The sequence below is a fragment of the Apteryx mantelli genome, chromosome 2 (assembly GCF_036417845.1).
Source record: "Apteryx mantelli isolate bAptMan1 chromosome 2, bAptMan1.hap1, whole genome shotgun sequence".
Lineage (NCBI taxonomy): Eukaryota > Metazoa > Chordata > Aves > Apterygiformes > Apterygidae > Apteryx > Apteryx mantelli.
In genome coordinates, this window is record NC_089979.1 from 87,714,031 (window position 1) to 87,729,831 (window position 15,801).

At 37.4% G+C, this 15,801-nt stretch overlaps 1 protein-coding gene across 1 annotated transcript in view; it reads left to right on the forward strand.

The window, feature by feature from the left end:
- Nucleotides 1–15,801, forward strand: part of MYO10 (myosin X) — a 181,320-nt gene extending 165,519 nt beyond the window's left edge. The window contains exons 31-41 of the mRNA XM_067290985.1: nt 1,999–2,141; nt 2,575–2,769; nt 3,899–4,056; nt 5,335–5,458; nt 7,210–7,507; nt 8,907–9,114; nt 9,754–9,890; nt 10,456–10,576; nt 13,091–13,543; nt 13,904–14,095; nt 14,380–15,801. Coding sequence (XP_067147086.1) covers nt 1,999–2,141; nt 2,575–2,769; nt 3,899–4,056; nt 5,335–5,458; nt 7,210–7,507; nt 8,907–9,114; nt 9,754–9,890; nt 10,456–10,576; nt 13,091–13,543; nt 13,904–14,095; nt 14,380–14,490 — 2,140 coding nt within the window. The 3' untranslated portion in view covers nt 14,491–15,801. The remainder of the gene's footprint in view (nt 1–1,998; nt 2,142–2,574; nt 2,770–3,898; nt 4,057–5,334; nt 5,459–7,209; nt 7,508–8,906; nt 9,115–9,753; nt 9,891–10,455; nt 10,577–13,090; nt 13,544–13,903; nt 14,096–14,379) is intronic.

Here is a 15,801-nt window from a genome sequence, read left to right on the forward strand (position 1 = left end):
AGAATATAAGTATGTCTTTCATTTATACAAGTAATGCTTCTGAAAAGAGAAGCCTATTTTCTCTTCCTTTAGTAATGCGGTAGGCATAAAAATTCTTCTAACATTTTGCTATTCATCTTCTTGTGCAGGAAGGGTGTATTCTACTAGGATAGTGACTTGGATGAAAATTATTTCCTAGAATAAGAACAGTATGTGTGTGTGTAGGGTTTTTTTTATATAACAAGACAATGCAGCATCAAAAACCTGGTCATGATATTCTTAGTTCTTGAACTAAGAGATAAAAAGTAATCTGGGTCCAGGCTGTGACTCTAGTTATAAGGTTACTGGCTATCAGGTATTATTTGTATTGTAACAGTTCATTCCAGTCTCCTCATTGCAAATGTGTGAAACAACCGGTTTTAAGTAATTGGCTTCTCTTGGTTTACCAAAATCCAGATACTGCAAGTAGTTGTGATTATAAGCCCAGGCTTCCTAAACAGTATAATACAAAATGTGCAAAGCCTTCAAAATATTAAGTTAGAAAGACTTTTCTCCTGAAAGCATTTTTCACACAGATTTTTTTCTTGTAAATTTGCTAATTTTTTTAATTCTCTGAGTCTAGGAATGTAAATCAGAGATTGAAGGATTTTCAACTGTAAGCAATTACGAAATGAAGATAATTTGTCTGATATAGGCAATAGAGTATTTTTGTCTTGACACATATGGACCCACAATTGCAAGTTCAAGAGAGAGAGACTGAGTTGAGACCCTTGATTCTGTATTCATAAAGAATCCCAAGAATGGTCTTCCATCATTTTTTTTTAAACTGGGGAGGAGGAAGGGGAACCCAGAAAGTTGGATGCTTTTGATCGTAACCTCTTGTTCATTAGCTTGTTCAATCTTAGTTTTTACCTTAGCTGTGTTCTTTCTCAATTCTCTTGCTACAGCTTATCTATAACATCTCTTTTGGATACCATATTATCCAGCTTTTTAGTGTGTGCTTCACTTAGTTCAGTCTACAGGTCCCTTTTCTTCACCCTGGTTTTAAAATACAGTCAACAGAATTTTTCAGTTCACATCTCCACCTGTTTCCTTCTCCACCACTCTTCTTTGAATAATTTAACTCTTTCTCCAATGTGAATGTGACCAAAACTCTGATCATTCCTTACCCTTCTTGGCAATGATGAGCACAACAGTAGATAATCTTTTCCTCCCCTTCTATAAAAGGTATCCAAAGGATGCTGCTGCTTTTTATTTCTCTTTATTCACATCATTAGAACTTACTTGCATGCTTCTCATATGTTGCTTGGATTGCTGTAACCCCCCCCCCACACACACCCTTCTGATTTTAACTCCTAATCATTTTATTAATGTTGTTCTTTATCCCATTCTCTGATAGTAAAGGGTTAAAGCAAGTGGTTTGTAGACTGAAAAACCTGCCCCTCTAATCCAGAGAGCTATCAACACAGTTCACTTGGGCTAGTTCTTCATGCTTCAGTGAATGCTCGTGTAGGATTGGGTGAAAGCCAGACTCTCATTAAAAATAGATTGTAGTGTCTGCAAATTGAGTTGCACTGTATTCAAAGAAAAGAATCTGTGTTCGCATACTGCTTCATTATGGACCTCTGTAGTTGGTTTTAGCTAATGTAACTGCTGAAGCAGACACTTTAAATAGATCTGACCCTGAAATACAGTTCTGATTCATATCTAAAGCTGATTAAAGTTTGGAGGTTTTTCTCACTACGGTTTTATTTTGAGAAAGGACAAACTGCAATTTAATGTAAACTTTCCCACCATTTGGAGCCCTAGCATTTTGGTATGAATCCAGCATTATTAAGTCTTTTCAAATGCCCAATATTTTTTAGGTTTAGTGGTGTTGAAATAAATGGTTTAGAGCTACACAGTATTTGTCTGAATAGAAAATGCAAACAGTGGAGACTGTTTATGCTTATGGCAAGTGAGGTAAACAGTACATACTCCTATTGTAGCGGCTTTTTCAATCTTCATTTGTTTTCATAGACCCAATTCATTTGTGATCATCACTGCTAATCGTGTTCTTCACTGTAATGCTGATACTCCTGAAGAGATGCATCACTGGATAACCCTACTGCAAAGGTCAAAGGGGGACACCAGAGTGGAGGGACAAGAATTCATTGTGAGAGGTAAGAACTGAGTGGAACAATATCAAAGTAAGTAAGATCCATTTACCTTGAAAGAGGTTGTTCCCAAATTACAATCTGTGAAACATGCTAGTATAGTGTGGCAGTGTTGGATCCCTACCTTGTACTGTGCAGTTTACTCATAATTAAATACATCTGAAATTACAGTCGTACTGTGCTATGTAAGAAGCCACTGTAATGATCACAAAACAACAATTTTTCTGGGTAAACAACAATGTTGAAAATTTGTCATACAGATTTTATATAGTATTTTAAACATTTCATTTTTTGAGAATTTTACTCAAAGTTGTTTAATATGTGGGCTGAACAATTCACAGCATATTTTTGTTGTAAAAAGTAAACAACTAACTTTTAGCAATTTAATTTTGTCCAACTCTGCAAAATAAAGAAGTGTGATTCAAATTGTCTTTAACAGGATGGCTACACAAGGAAGTTAAAAACAACCCAAAGATGTCTTCATTAAAACTAAAGAAGCGTTGGTTTGTTTTGACGCACAATTCTTTGGACTACTACAAGAGTTCTGAGAAGAATGCTTTGAAACTGGGTACGCTGGTCCTAAACAGCCTCTGCTCTGTAGTCCCACCTGATGAAAAAATCTTCAAAGAGACAGGTAATTGTTTGTGTTTGTCAAATATGCTTTCAGTTGCCTTCTGACCTACCTATTTATGCAACAAACAGTGCATAAAGATATTTTAAATGGAGTACTAAGGTGGCAGTTTGAACAAATTTGAACAAATCCTAAGTCACTGAGGCATTTTACAGGGACATACTAGGCAAAAGGCAGCAGTAATAATGTATACAGTAGTAGAACTTGTTCTTACTGACATTCAAGTTACCTCAGACTGACACTTGTGGTAAGGTAGCTTGAATACCTATGCATCAAAGGCGTGGGAAAGGCATATGGGTAGCACTCTTCTCATACATAACTTTGTGCAGAGGAGCTCTGAAGACTAACATTGGTGGAGCAAGTATACGGTTGAGCAAGTAAGAGTCCAGTTTGTGCTAACCTACATACTACATCTGAGTCAGCTCTCCAGTGCATTTTCAAAACTGGTTTTCAATTCTGATGTGGCTGTTTGCAAATGAGAAGTGATGGCTGACTGTCCTGTGTAACCTCATCGGGGTCACTGACACTTCAAAGAGGTTTTTGATAGTGAAAGATTAAATAGATTTTCTTTAGTTGAAATTGCTTCATAAAAAAGCCTATGCAATGATGTAGAAATAAGATGAACTGAAATGCTCTTCCTGTCATAGTTACCACTTCATTTGTGTGAAATTAATGACTCTTATAGAACAGGTAGCATGTGCTTTATGTCTGTTTGTGTATGTGCCACAGATGTTGCAAGACTCTCGCATATAACACAAGATTGTCTCATATTGTCCTTTTACAGACAGGACTGGAAAAGGACTGGCCTGCAAGTCACACAGAGCTAACAGCATTCCATGGTGTTGTGTTTTGATCACTTTTACTATGATCACTGGATAAAATGGAGTGCTGCATGTTGGTGGCTATATTCTGATATTACCCTTCTGCATTCATTCTCTCCTTTACAATTGTAGTCTGTTTTAGGATAGTTAATTACTGGTAAAACTTCTTAGTTCCTAAAAAAAAAAAACTGCCAGCAGGTCCCAGAAATCAGCAGTCAAGGTCTGATGAGACTGCACCTGTTTTTAGCTAGAAGCTGTGGTATTTTTATAGATATACCTTTTATGATGAATGATTTTTACTGTTGTGCTAGGCTACTGGAATGTAACTGTATACGGACGCAAACACTGTTACCGTCTCTATACAAAATTGCTTAATGAGGCTACTCGTTGGTCAAGTGCCATCCAGAATGTGATTGACACAAAAGCACCAATTGATACACCAACCCAGCAACTTATTCAGGATATTAAGGTAGGAACAAACCAGAGGTGGGTGGGAAAGAAGGGTTATTTAGATACTTGAAATCAGTCTTTTTTATGTTCCTTTTGCCAAGCAGAAAATGTGAGTTTTAATCACACAGTGACATGGACTGAAATTGCAGAACCTGAATGTAGTCATTCACCTGCTAAAGGAATTTCTATTAAAACAGTCTAAGAACAAAATATGAAGTGTAACTTGAAGGGAAAGAAGGATAACTTTTTTTCCTTGAAAACAGTAATAAGCTTTACTTGTTTGTGTAATTTAACAGATGCTGCTATACCAGGCAGTAGAGTGCAGTGTGGAAATTTGCGGGTTAGCAGACCTGATTGGCTATGTCCACAGTAAGTGGCATGGCAGGATGTGGACTGGCCAGGTCCTGTGATGTTTTTTCACTATGTTTCAAATCTTGTTCTAGAATAGTTTGACCTAAGCATTTCATGCCTCTGAGTAATGGCAAACGTATCCAATTAATGCTTACTGCTTTATGGTCCTTCTGGAGATACTGCGTGCACAGCCAGCCAGGTCTTTCTGAAGATTTCTGCTAGTCCCCCTTCAGGATGATGATTCTCAGGAGAGACCAAAAAGGGGGGAAGGGGTAAGATCAGCTACTAAGCTTTTCCCATAGTAGGTCCTCCCTTTTCCCCATGGAAAAGACATATTAAATCCTAGATTTCAAGAATATGAAGACTGTTCTTTAGAACAGGAGAAAATGTAGGGAAGTTCATAGGTGACAGAAGACAGTTCTCACACATCTGACAAATTTTGACTAAGAACAGTGTTCAGATGTCAGAGGCAGAATGGGTGCATCAGGTTTGCAGCAGCTGTTTTTCTGGACTATTTTGTTATGGTAATTCCTTTAGATTGCAACTGAAAAGGCTGATTAGTTATGCTAGAGAAACATTTTTAAACAAAACTTAAAGACAGATGTCTTGATATAATTCCAGTTATGAAAGACTGGAATAAAAACAATTGCAGAATGAAAACACATTTCAAAAAGTTTTATGAAACTGCATTTTTGTCCCCTGCAGCTCTGCTGCGGTTTTTTAGTGCACAGACAAGGTAAGCTTATGCAAGGCATGAGGTCAGCAGCCACTGAGCATTCATAGCATGCAGAGTGCCATGGGAGCCACAGTACCCACAACTGGATTTAACACCAGATAGCGTTGTTAACATTAATGACTAATTTTTCTACAGCCAACTTACAGGCACTAAGTATTGTATTACTGTTAATGCTGGGCCCCAAATTAAGCTTTTTTCTTACCCCAACAGGAAAACTGCCTAAATGCTGAGGTGGTTGAACAAATTTATAAGAGAAACCCTATTCTCCGTTACACTCATCATCCGTTGCACTCGCCATTACTGCCACTGCCATATGGGGACATCAATCTAAACTGTAAGTTTTTCAGTTATAGAAACAAACATTTTTCCCTATGATAGACTAAACCATAGGACAGGAGTTTTCAGTCCATGTGCTATAGTGCAATACCAGTAAGCAAAATATATATTCTTATAGTATGAATAAACAAGTCTCACTGTTCTGTTATGAAAGATAGAGAATAGCAGTTTGTCTAGCATGGAACCATAGGCTGCTGTTGCTTCTACATGGGTGATAAGGAAAGGAAGGCTGCTATTGCTGCTATGATACAAGTTTGTTACCCTCACTTCCAACCCAGCTAAGCAGACCAAGTTTGAGAAGCCTAAAATAAGCAACAAAACCTAGTTCATTCAGTCTCCTTGAACAACATGTTCCCCTTCTCAAATCATTCCTACCCCATCAGCTGCAGCTGCCACAACTTCCAGTCCACAACTGTAAGTTTCATCATATGTGGTAGAAAGCATTATATATATAAAAAAAGATTTAAGTAGACGTGATTGGAAAAAGTAATGATACATTACTCCTGAAACAGGTGTAGTAGTGATTGAGCCAAGGATGTTAAAAGGCACTAAGCTAGAAGGGTGTTTTGAACCAATGGTTCAGAGCTGGTTGTGAATTTGGTGTCCTTAAATTAATATGCTTATGTTATTTTGAAACTGCTTACTAAACAAGAGATGAATCAGATCAGAAGTCTCATCCTTGGAAGTCATGGATGATTAAAAACTAAGATACTTCGGGTAATACTTCCTAATAACTCAAATGATACCCTGCTGCTAACACGACAAAGAAAAGGAAAATGCTTGAAGAAACCTTTTCCTTCTCTTCCCCTACCTCCTCCTGTGCAGTGGCAAGACACGGGTCTAATCTTCCCATTACTTGAGTTGCTTGTCCCATGTGCGAGTGCAGCACAGATGCTCTGTATGCCCCATGGACAGAAAAGGCTATTTCCTTCTGAGGCAGAAGTCTTGCCAAAGTCTTCCCATACGAAATGTTGCTCCATAGAAGGGCTGATGCTGGGCTACTGCCTGGAGTTGCAGTTGAACTCCAGTTATTTTTGGTAATCTTACAATGTCAGCTTAGAAAATTTTTATTCATAGTAAGATACATATGTATGGTTTTGTGCTTTGATGGGCAATAGGTCTAATTGATTCAGACATCATAGCAATCCCTTCCATCCCTTGAACCTCAGCACTGCATGGTGCTTCTAAGTAGATTGTGAAAGTCATTAGCCCATGCTGAATAAACTGTAGTGCAAAAAACAATCACCCGTCCTGCACTTGAAAAGCAAGTTGCAGCTATCATGACAATGATTTAGTTTAGTAGCACTGTTTGGGTTTAAACAAAATGCTGCTGCCATAGACAAAACTGATGTCTGGCATCTTTGTCACCTTCCATAACACAATCATGCTTTATCTTGCTTATGACCTTATCAGCTTTGTACTTTCTTGTGACAGTGAAAAAGTGATAGACACTTCAACAGTATAATCACTGGAAGGAAGTTTTTCCATCAAAAAACTCTGATCAAGTAAGATACACATTTTAAATTATGCTGTCAGAAACTTCAAAATTTCATTAAATTCAAAACAAATCTTAATAGCAAAATAGCTCACAAAACAAGTTTATTTCATAGATATAAAATGGAAAAGATCCATCTACTATCCTGCATAAGAAGGGTCACAGAATTTCACTAAACAATTTCTACATTAAGCCTGAGTTAGTGCTTTCTCTTTCATATCTCAGTCTAAACACCCTTCTTTTTTCTTTTGTAGTGCTGAAAGACAAGGGCTACACCACTCTGCAGGACGAAGCCATCAAGATATTCAATTCTTTACAGCAGCTAGAGTCTATGTCTGATCCCATCCCTATAATTCAAGGTATCCTCCAAACCGGGCATGACTTACGACCTCTTCGAGATGAGCTCTACTGTCAGCTCATCAAGCAGACCAATAAAGTACCTAACCCTGGGAGCGTGGGGAACCTGTATAGTTGGCAGATACTCACCTGCATGAGTTGCACATTTCTGCCCAGTCGCAGCATCCTCAAATACCTCAAGTTCCATCTCAAAAGGTGAGAAGCTTTAAACTGCTTGAGCAAGACAAAGTTCCTTCACTCATTGCTTCTCTCTTCCCCCTCCATTTAAGAGTGTTTAGACATCTTGAGGTGAGACTTGAAGATGCATTCAACTTGGTGAACTGGTTATGCCAAATGAGGAATCCAAAAAAATCTAAAAAAATGTTGTAAGAAAGCGGTGTATGAGTTGATCTAGCTGGAATTATTTTCAGTTGAAGAATCAAGCAAAGTCCCACTAAACTGAATGCATTGTTTAATGTTGACAAAAGTGGAGCTTTAAGCAACTGTATAAAGTTGCTTAAATGACTTACAGCCACTGCACACAGGTCCTACTCCTAACTGTCCAAATTAACCTGTTAAAAATTCTTCATCCTGTTTAGTTTCATAAAGCTTGCATCATGTACATAAAAGAACATAATGATGTTTATATTTAAGGTAAAAATGTCTGCTTGTAAATCTAATTTTAATATGATAATGACTGTTAAAAAAAAAAAACAACTCATTTGTGACAGTTGAGCATTAACTAGAATGTGGAGTTCCTCTTGCTCTAATGCATCAGAAGAATGCAAAGTGTCATTAGAAAAGTTAGTCCATTAAAAACAAACTGTTCTCAATAATTCAAAAGTTATGTCTGTATTTGTGCTAGTACACAGACTTGGTAAGTCACTTTACTAAATCTAAACTATTTTATAAATATTTGTAAAATGCTCGTATTGAAGCTATACCTTTCAATCAAAATAAATATAGTGAAAAACACCAATCACTTTATATCCAAGTGTGTAAAATTAAAACAATCTAACTGATTCACTTTCTCAATTTAACTCAGTCCATAAAATAGCCTCCCAGTTAAGAAAATTGCAATAATTAGAGCTGAGTTCATTAAAGCTGTTACTGAATACTCCTAAGAGTAACTGCTGAACAGTATGGTCTAGAGAGAATCTGTAAGAAAATCAGGAATAGAAATCAAGCATCCTAAGTGACACTACTGCAAAAGTGAGTAGTCAAAAATCTGTTTCATTGCTTTGTTTCTGTATTACCTCAATGCAGTTTTGTCTTCATTCAACAATTACAAAAAGGAGAGTTGATTACAGTAACATTATTATGGTTATCTTGCTGTCAAATCTGAATTATTACAAGGTTCCTATAGTTAATGCTATAAGCTTTTGCTTTCCGTTAGGTTTTTAGAATAAAATGATTAATGTATGTAAGTTATCCCACAGTAAAACACACTTTAGGATGCTTTCCTTGACAGTGAAGATTAACCTTTGACTGTGCTAATTAAATAGCATACTGGATACAGAAATACCTTATCACTTTAAGGAAAAAACCATTCTCAAATGAGTAAATTTTCTATTTCACACACTGGCAACTTAAAGTAATAACATTTGTCTCACAGGGTTCGTGACCAGTTTCCAGGAACTGAAATGGAAAAATACGCACTTTTTACTTACGAATCTCTCAAAAAAAACAAATGCAGAGAGTTTGTGCCATCGCGGGATGAAATAGAAGCTCTGATCAGCAGACAGGAAATGACATCTACAGTTTATTGTCATGGTGGTGGCTCCTGTAAGATTACAATCAACTCTCACACTACAGCTGGAGAGGTAAGAAGTGGTGACAAAACAGCTTTGGCACAAAATCAGTTGGTGTTTCTCTTTATGTGACAGATGCAGACAGTAGTGGTGTTAAACTCTGGAAACACTGAGGATTTCTGGCTACCAATTGACGTCCAGTTGAGAGATTACCACCTCTCCATTCAGTGGAGGGGAGGCTTACAGACCCTCCCCTCCCCAGTGATCTAGAGAAATCCCTGCTATGAAGACTGTCTTTACGCTGCAGAGGATTACCCAACTCCAGTCCTCTCTTACAGGAAAAATTACTGGAAAGACTGAACAATGCAATAGCGGCAGTGCTGAAATAACTTCAGTACATATTGGTGTGTATGAGAGCCAAGTTGCTTCCTAAAGCTAGAGACTAGCTGAGTTGGTGAAATACAGGGATTATATCTGGCCAAGTGGTAGCATATATATATATATATATATATCTTCTAAAAGAATTAGAAGTATTTAGGATAAAAATTAAAGCTGTATTTGAGAACAATGAATACACCTGATAAGAACATCTTAGGAACATTTTTATCCTAATGTAAAATCTAGTTTTTAATTTTCTCCTGAATATGTGCCTTAACTCTGTGATACTACCTTTTCATGCTATGGGTTTGTTGATGTGCTGTTTTTCTTTAGGTGGTTGAAAAGTTAATTCGTGGCTTGGCCATGGAGGATAGCAGAAATATGTTCGCTTTGTTTGAATACAATGGAACTATTGATAAAGCAATTGAAAGCAGAACCATTGTGGCTGACATCTTGGCAAAGTTTGAAAAGTGAGTGTGCCTCTCTTTCTCTCTCCTCTAATAAGTAGCAATTAAATACATTTCCAATGTCAATAATACTGAATTTTCTCTTCCTGTGCCTTTTTTGTTTGTTGAATGACAACACGCAGGCATTTCTGGAAAAAAGCTTTTTTTTTTTTTTTCCTTAAAGGAATTAATGAGCTGCCTATTCACTTGGGTTCTACTACTACAATTTTTTCCACCGTTACTAGCACTGTGGCTGCCCCACTGCTGGGAGAACTGAACTCTTGGCAGTCATTGCCCTTTTGACTGCCTATTGCATAACTTCATATAGACTTCACATGGAAGCCACCACAGTACAGCTCAGAACATTTCTCTTACCAGTGGAATTGAAACTGTATAGTTACTGATCAGTATACTGATGAAAACAAATAACTCCTGTCACCAATATCAGATTTATACCTGATGTAACAAAGAAAAAATCAGCCAAGGATGTGCTTAGATTCTTCAGGTGTCAATTCAGAAAGGCGTTTGATTGCACAGATCTGATCTCTCTCTCTCTCTCTCTCTTCCCCCCCCCCCCCCAAACATGTAGGCTTGCTGCTTCTGCTGAGGCTGGAGAGATGCACTGGAAGTTTTATTTCAAGCTCTACTGCTTCCTGGACACAGAAAACGTCCCAAAAGACAGTGTGGAATTTGCCTTTATGTTTGAGCAGGTAAAAAACAAGGTTCTGTTGTGAAGAGTTTTTAAGAGAGAAAAAGCAAAAGATTTAGGCAACACAGGAAGAGTTTTGGTTATGTTTTTAACTAAACATACTGCTCAGGCAGCAAATGCAAAGAAAGCAGTTTACTGGTCAAAATAGGATTATCCGAGACAAGTGAAGTGAATATGATTTACTTAGTGTTCTGACCCTTCTGCTTGTGCATTACAGTACCTTTTTTACTTGTGAATTGCTTTATGTATTGCAGTGAGAGAGATAGGCTAACTGGATCTAAGCTGGATAATTTATATCTGGAACGAGAGCAAATAATAATACTTGCTTCTAATTTTGCTCTTATGAATCCATTTACTTAAAGTGCAAGAAATAAAGTAAAAATATGTAATTGCCAAGCAAACCATTAGAGACCATACTGGCAACTGCACACAACTAATCAGACAGTGGCTTTTCTATTTTCAAAAATTGTTTAGGATTTGGTAGGCACCATAAAAAAACAAAGCAGTCAGGTCTCAGCAGTAATCATAAGATAGCTATGATAAGCCAAAATCCAGTTAATGAATGTGCTGAGCTCAGAATTAGGCCATATTGCAAAACATAAAAGTGAAACAGATTTATAGAGAAAATTAAATGTCTTAGCAGTTGGATTTCTATTACAGGAAGTGCTGCAGTTACTCAGAAATTCTCACTGATGGCATTTAACTGTAGATTGACTGCTTTCTTTTCTACTATATTGCAAATGGCTAAGAAAACTTCCAGTGGACAGCCTCTTTCAAGTACCCACTAGAGACAGTCGAAGACTGCTGCGTAAGGTTAAGCAAGCCTGATATAATCAGGGACTGACATATGTTTCATTTTTTTCTATAAATGAAGCCTTCTTCCCCTTCTGCAGGATCAGAAACATCCTGGTTGTAATACAGCATTGCTTCCTTGTTCTCAGTTTAGGACTTAAGGCATCATATTACAGCATGAGTCTACCAAAAGTCTCCTTCCAGAGCCCACTACTGTAGCTCAACCCACAACTGCATCTTACCAGCTAAAGGATCTGGGCGATAGACTGCCTTGGCTGGGCTTAGAAGTGTTGCCAGCCTGAAGACATAATGTTTTTACATATTGAAGAATCAGGCAGCTAATGCCTCTGTTTTGGAATCAAGTTTAAACAGTAAGAAGAAAATTGATAAGAGCTCTGCATCAGTAATTTTACATTTTGAAACTGGTTTAAATGGCAGCTTTATGTGGCTTGCAATATGGACTACTGAAACAAGCACATTCACTAAAGCAGATGGTTTTCATGCAGCAGTCTATGCTGACTGGTGGTTAGCCAAATGTTTTACATCATGCCAAGACCAATAGTATTTCAGTTAGACAACATGGCACATTCAATCATTAAGATTAATATCACAGCACTAGCTAAAGGAGGTAATTAATTACATTCTAACATCAGTTGTTCTGATCTTTTTCTTTTTTAATTGCCTGGTTTTGCTGTCAGTCATTGAATCTTTTTCAGCAGATAAATTAAGAGTTCCCTTGCATCTTCAGTTTTAGTTCTCTCTCACTATTTTAAAATATGAATTGATTCATAAGATGCTGATTAAAAATCTTTTAGTTCCTCTTCCTTATTAAAATCCTGTCCTTCCATTTCTACAATACAGCTCGCTCTTCTGCATATATACAATCCCAGTTACACTGTCTTGCATGTCTACAGGCAGATTCTGTCTCCATCTTAACCATATGCCTAGATGAACTTGCTCTTACTTTGATGTGAATTATCTCTATGCTTTTACTAAATTGCTTGCAGTTCCTGCATCTCCAGACATGAGGCATGTTTTTTTCCTGTATTAGTTTCATATGAAAAAAATCCTAGATGCTACACATTTCCAAAGGTTTGAATGGGTGTACAAAGAAAGAACTAGGATTTGAAGCAGTCATCTTACTTCCCAGTCAGATCCCTGGTGCTCCAGACAACTATGCCATATAAACATTTTATTAATTTTATCTAGATCCCTTCTAAGATTCACTGTTTTCCCTCAGTGAGGTTTATCATGAAAATGTCCTAGGGGTTTGCTCATTTGGCTAGCAACTTAAGTTTTCACGGCCAGATTATTAAGAGCAATAAGTAAGTCTAGATATCCATTTCTTCCTAATGTCCTTTAACACAGATGTTAAACTCCACCCCCTTAACCCTCCCATCAGGTGTTTTAGATCCTGATTTTCTCCCCTTTACATTTTCTTTTCCTTCTTAGTAACCCAGTTGGTTCTTACATATTCCAGTTCTCTAGGAGCTGTACTAGTAGCAGTAATTCTCCTTTAGCAAGTTCCTCATTTGTTTTGCAGTTCTTGTAGAAAGCCTTGTTTTACCGATACTAACAAATTTATCATACTTGGTTTATTTAGTGGATCATTTATTTCAAGTCATGGGTTTGTGTGGCAGTAAATCTACTTCCCATTTCTATTTCTGTCCTTTCAAAGACTGAGTTTGTACGTAAAAAGATACATTTTTTCCCCCTTCTCTAGGCTCATGAAGCAGTGATTAGAGGACACTATCCTGCTCCAGAAGAAACCCTTCAGGTCCTTGCAGCTTTGCGTCTTCAGTACCTTCAGGGAGATTACACTCTGCATACCACCATACCAGAAATGGAGGAAGTCTATCCCTTGCAAAAGCTGAAGTCTCGGATTACACAATCCACCAAAACCTTTACTGCAGCAGAGAAGGCTGAGAAGAAACGAGCCAGCTTTCTCGAAGGAACACTGCGGAGGAGTTTCCGCAGTGGCTCTATCAGCAAACAGAAGGTTGAGGAGGATCAGATGTTAGACATGTGGGTCAAAGAGGAAGTCTCAGCTTCCAGGACTAGTATTATTGACAAATGGAAAAAACTGCAGAGAATGAACCAGGAGCAGGCTATGGCAAAGTATATGGCTTTGATTAAGGAATGGCCTGGCTATGGGTCAACGTTGTTTGATGTAGAGGTAAGACTTCCTCAACACTCACAACATAGTTTATACTGCTATAGTTGGTGGTTACATTACAGAGTAGTTTCCTAAATACCATATCACAATGCTCAGAGAGATGACATAATTAAATATTACATACTAAAACATACTCCAGTTAGCATACGCTGTAGCCTTTTAACCCCATAAAATTCAGAGGAACGGAATGCTAGCCTTATAAGTTGCGTACAAGTTAGGAGATGTGTAAAGGCTGTGTTCAAAGATGGACAAGCAACCTGCACTTTTTTCTTTTAAAATGAGTACAGAAAGGACTTCAACAGTAAGTGTCATGCAACTCACCCAGTTCCATTTGTTGTTAATTTATATTCTTTTCTCTAGTGTAAAGAAGGGGGCTTTCCACAAGAGTTGTGGCTTGGAGTCAGCGCTGACGCAGTCTCTGTCTATAAGCGCGGGGAAGGAAGACCTTTAGAAGTGTTTCAGTATGAACATATCTTGTCCTTTGGTGCACCACTTGCCAACACCTACAAGATTGTGGTGGATGAGAGAGAACTGCTTTTTGAGACTAGTGAGGTAAGAGAAAGAAGGAATTTTGTTAATAGTATTGTATTCCTGTGCTGATGGCTAGGCTACTTTTTAATTAAAATAATAGCTGCAAATGTTACAAACTCATTCAAGACCTCTGTAAAGCTAAAGAGAAGAGGTAGTAAGATGGACAAAGGTTTTGAGTAGTTGCATTTGTTTAACAGCAAGGGCTTTTGTTGAAAGCTCGACAGTTTTATACTGTTGTGTAAAGAAATTCATTCACACACTGTTACCTTACTAAGGGCTTTGGATTCTTTGTACTCTTTTTGCAGGTGGTTGACATTGCAAAGCTGATGAAAGCCTATATCAGTATGATTGTGAAAAAGCGCTACAGCACCTCTCGATCAGTGAGTAGTCATGGAAGTCAAGGCAGCTCCAGGTGAAAACAAAACCAGTTCCAATGTCCTCTAAATAGAACTTATCGCTGCTTGGCCTCAAAATGACCTGATGATACCGATCACATTTGTTAACAAGCTAACCAAGAACCAGAATTTCCAAGGAAAATACCTTCAAACCTTGTTTTAAAAAGACCACAGGGTTGGGGGTGGGAAGGAAATCAGCTGGAATAGTCACATACTAGAACTGCTGGCTCATTCAAAAATTCCAAAGCATTATTATCTTCAGTTTATGCAACAAATGCCTTAAGACTTGACCCACTTGCAATACAAGCAGTAAAAGTGCCTTACAACATTAAAACCAATTTGTATTAACCTACAATTGCTGATAAAAATCAAGATTATTTTTTTTCCAATCAAAACACTGAAAACAAAGTTCATCCATTCTGCACTAACCTACTAGCCTCCATACATGTGGGAATGGGGGAGGGAAGAAGAGGGAGGTATATTTTGGGGGAGCTGCTGGCAGCCTTCCTTACAGATGCCAACATTTTGTTTCCCCTTGCTTCCATGGATATGCACATTGCATGTGCATATTTGAGCTGACAGGAAAATTTGACTAATTTTATTCTGTATTTCACAAGTCTTTTGAAGCAAAGGGAATAAGTATGTGCAATGATGTAAACAGTCTTTCTGTACATTTTAATAGTTCAGAGGTATAGTTGTTACAATTGTATGGTTACTTTATAAGCAGTTTTATTAACAAGTAAATTCTGAAATTTTCATACACTGATTTACTATTGCAAATATGTATTACCATATATGTAGCAGAAGTCTGCATTCTGTACCTGCTGTACTATAAAGAGAGATGTAGCTGAGAATATTTATAGACTACCCTAATATGGAAATACAATTATCAGTTCAATATTCCATAATGTCAGCTAAAGTTTTTAATATTAAAAACTTTTCTTTTAAAAAGACACTATTCTTTTAGAATTCTAGCTGGACTCTCCAACCCAAACTACCTGGAAAAGGTCAGAGCCCTTCAGAGTTTACTAGAGAATGCACAGTTATACAGTCAAACTGCTTTATTATAGAGCTCTCTTTTACCTGGTTGCTTAATGAAGGTTCTTGACACCTGTAAATAACTTGGGGGATATCAGCTAGTAATAAGCTGATTTGGGACTTTTGTTTTTGTACAGAAATACTGTAAGATAAAGCAAAATTTCGATCAGAGGTATCTTTTTGTCCACAGAAAAAAAACAGACCCCAAAACCTTACCATTATTAAAAAACTAAGCCTTTAAGGAATCATGCCTACTTACTTAAAGTCCAGCAATAAAGAAAATATCATATGTAA